The sequence below is a fragment of the Orycteropus afer genome, unplaced genomic scaffold (assembly GCF_000298275.1).
Source record: "Orycteropus afer afer isolate SDZICR_OR568_19922 unplaced genomic scaffold, OryAfe1.0 scaffold00082, whole genome shotgun sequence".
NCBI lineage: Eukaryota > Metazoa > Chordata > Mammalia > Tubulidentata > Orycteropodidae > Orycteropus > Orycteropus afer.
This window is the reverse complement of record NW_006921669.1, coordinates 10,891,539-10,895,124: the sequence shown is the minus strand read 5'-3', so window position 1 is coordinate 10,895,124 and position 3,586 is coordinate 10,891,539. Positions and strand designations below refer to the sequence as shown.

General features: G+C 37.4%; 1 protein-coding gene across 1 annotated transcript in view; it reads right to left on the bottom strand.

The window, feature by feature from the left end:
- Nucleotides 1–3,586, bottom strand: part of PNLIPRP3 (pancreatic lipase related protein 3) — a 51,853-nt gene that overhangs the window by 28,992 nt on the left and 19,275 nt on the right. Inside the window, exon 3 of the mRNA XM_007941619.1 lies at nt 1,606–1,725. Within this exon, the coding sequence (XP_007939810.1) occupies nt 1,606–1,725 (120 nt within the window). The remainder of the gene's footprint in view (nt 1–1,605; nt 1,726–3,586) is intronic.

Below are 3,586 nucleotides of genomic sequence, written 5' to 3'. Positions count from 1 at the left end.
AAAAGAGGACCAGCACAAATATTTGTTGTTGTTGTTGTTATGTGCCGTTGAGTCGGACCCAACTCATAGCGACCCCTCCTTGGGTTTCTGAGGCAGTATCACTAGGGAAGTAGATTGCCCACCCTTCCTTCTGAGGAGTGTGGCTGGTGGGTTTGAACCACCAGCCTTCTAGTTAGCAGTCAAGTGCCTTAGGCACTATGCTACCAGAGCTCCTGCACAAATTCTTAGCAAATACTAAAACAATAGCAACAAAGGAAATGATATCACAATTCATAAACAAAACAAGCTCAGCATAGAAAATTGTATGGAACAAAGAAATCAACACCATGAAAAAGTATGTAACAAAATGACAACAAATTACAATAGCAAAAAGATGGAAACAACCTATGTGCCCATCAACAGTAGAATGTGTAACCAAACGATGGTACATACACACAATGGAATACTGTGTAATACCGAGGAATAATGTGGAGTCAGCAAAACACCGCATAACATGGATGAACTTGGAGGACATTATGCTGAGTGAAGTAAGTCAATCACAGAAGGATAAATATAGTATCAGTTCGTTGTTGTGGAGGGTCAAGAAAAGGTTTATATATGGAAGGAAACTTTCTATGTTTCTTGCCAGGGGTGGGAGGGGAGAGGACAGGAGGGAACACTGAAAACAAAGAATGCATTGACCCACATCACTTTAGTTTTGTGTATTTCATTGTTCATAAATTATATTTCAATAAAATGCATTAAAAAAAAGAAATGTGTTTTTTTAAAGCATCTGAACAATTGATTCTATAATAAGAAATAACATTAGTTGTTATTTATTGAGACTTTACCATTTGTTAGGCAGCGTTCCAACCTTTTTACATCCATTAACCTATTTAATCTCCACAACCACTCTGTGAAATAGGTACTCTTGTTATCTTCAATTTACAGGTAAAGAAACTGAAGCACACATAGTTTATATAACTTGTCCAAGATCAGAGCGTTAGTAAGTAGGAGAAGTGATGAGTTCAGACAGATGACCTTACTACATTATATGGTTTTGTTGTTGTTATTTGCCGTCGTGTCAGACCCCTCCTTGGGTTTCTGAGGCGGTATCACTATGGAAGTAGATTGCTCAACCTTCCTTCCAAGGAGTGGCTGGTGGTTTGAACTGCGAGCCTTCTGGTTAGCAGTCAAGTGCCTTAGGCACTACCACTATGGTTTTAGAACTAATTAATTGCTTACTGGGTTATCCATCTACTAATCTTGAGTATGAAAGGCGAAGATTAATCTCATGCAGTGAACTTGGAAATTCTTTTTCCTTAAAGTGAATTAGAAATTGATCATAACATTTACTCCTTTATCAAAGGTAATAATTTACCAAAACTGATGATAAGAATCTTCCCCTATTAGAATATATTCAATTCATAATGAATGGAAAAAGGGTCATTCATTGGAGGCCCAGGATCCATGAATCCAGTCTACATTAATGTAGTTCACATCCAGGAACATGACAATATGGGTAACCAATGGAGGACTCCCATGAATATGATTAATACCTTGCCGAGTACATTCATGTTAAACATAAGGCTTTCACACTAGTGTAAAGACTTAATTCACACATACATTGCACATGTCTCTCTGCCATTTGCCATCTGTTTTCCACCCAGGTATGTTGATATGCGTCATCTTGTTTGTTCCAAAATAGGAGGCATGGATAGTTGAATAGTTAACTGCACTGATCTCCTATTTGAAGTGAAAAGAAATTAAGATGAAATGACGATTTAAATCATTTGATCTTTAGTAGAATTATTCTAAAGCTGCTCAAAAGTCTTTCATTAAATTTGATTTTGTAACAATCTTCTTTTATTACATTTCAATAAAAAATAGTACTGTTACATATTGCAAAGATTATTAATGCATTATAAAATGAAAGATACAAATCATGAGGAAAGGAAGTAAGAAATGCTTGGTTTTAAGGCAATGTTCCTAAGCTAATGTTGGGAAGTTTAGATTCGAATTCCATAAGCCTTACTTTAGCCCAGCACTTCTCATTTGTTGATATAATTCATGGGAATTATCTTATGTGTAGCTTTTAAGCATTCTGTAAGTGTGGCAAAATAGGACTGTCCACCTATATGATGAATGAAGAACAGGGATTAGAATCTCATCCCATGAAATAAAGCAGTGTAGTGTTCACCACTGAGTCAATTCTGACTCACAGCAACCCTACAGGACAGAGTAGGACCGTCCTATAGGGCTTCTTTATGGAAGCAAACTGCCATGTCTTTTTCCCATGGAGTTGCTGGTGGATTCAAATCACCGATGTTTAGGTTAGCAGGTGAGTGCTTAAACATTGTGCCACTAAGCCTCCTTCAAGACCTAATAGTAAAGATAAAAATTATATGAATGTTCAATATTCTTTTGTATTTCTTATAGTTTGTTCATTTATTTTAATAACCAAACTCTCAAAGGCTTTAGAATAAATACTACAAATTTAAGTAGTTTTGTTATTAATAGAAAAATTAAAAGGCACAAATATAGGCAATTCTATTGAAAAAAATGAATATTGTAATCAGCAAATAGCAAGATTTCAATGGTGAAGCCCATAACTGGAGAAGCACCACATTTAAATGGTTATGAAAATCAAACAAAGAGCCAATTACTACCTGTATTTCATAGTAATATATAATTAATCATAAAACTTGCTGGTAAAGTATTCCAAGACTATAAGCAAAGATTATGAGAGTCTTAAGGTGTTTACACAATAATTATAATAGCTAACACTCCCAACTGTCCATGTGCTGGGCATCGTCCTAAGTGCTTTACACAGTAGCTTCTTTAACCCTCACAACACTGTGAAGTGGGTACTCTCACCATCACCATTTTACAAATTAGGGAAGGGGACACTGAGAGATCAAGTTGCCCTAAAGTACTGCAGCTAATGGGTTCTGAACCAGGGTTCAAACCCCTATGATCTGTCTCTGAAGCCATTGTTTAACCACTGAGCTCTCAAGCTTTGTTCTGATCTGAGTGCTCTCCACTGATAGGACCGAAACCAATGTGGCATTTGCTAGAGCAGAGAGTAAACTCAATTCTGTTCAGGCTTTCTAGGAAACCCTCTCTGCTAAGTAATGCATCCCCAGTGCAAAGACGTGCATTGTGTCTCTAGAAGAATCCAGATGCAAATACAAACATCCCCAACTCCTTCAGCTTCATTTAAAACCTAACCAAACCCACTGCCTTTGAGTCAATTCCCACTTCTATTAACCCTATAGGAAAGAGCAGAACCACCCCATAGGGTTTCCAAGGCTATAAATCTTTACAGAAGCAGACTGTATGTAGTATCTTTTTCTTAGGGAGCAGCTTGTAGGTTCAAAGGGCTGACCTTTTGGTTAGCAGACAACTGCTTTAAACACTGCACCACCAGAGCTCCTTTCAGACTCAGTTGGAGCTCCTCAAATATCTGCTGTATTTCTGTCTCTACATCAGGAAAGCCTATTTTGGAGAAAGAATTTAGGAGACAATGTTTGTTTATGCTTTCCCTAACATGGGACTGGGAGATCTGGTGGCATAGTGCCTAAGGCATTTGACTGCTAACCAGAAG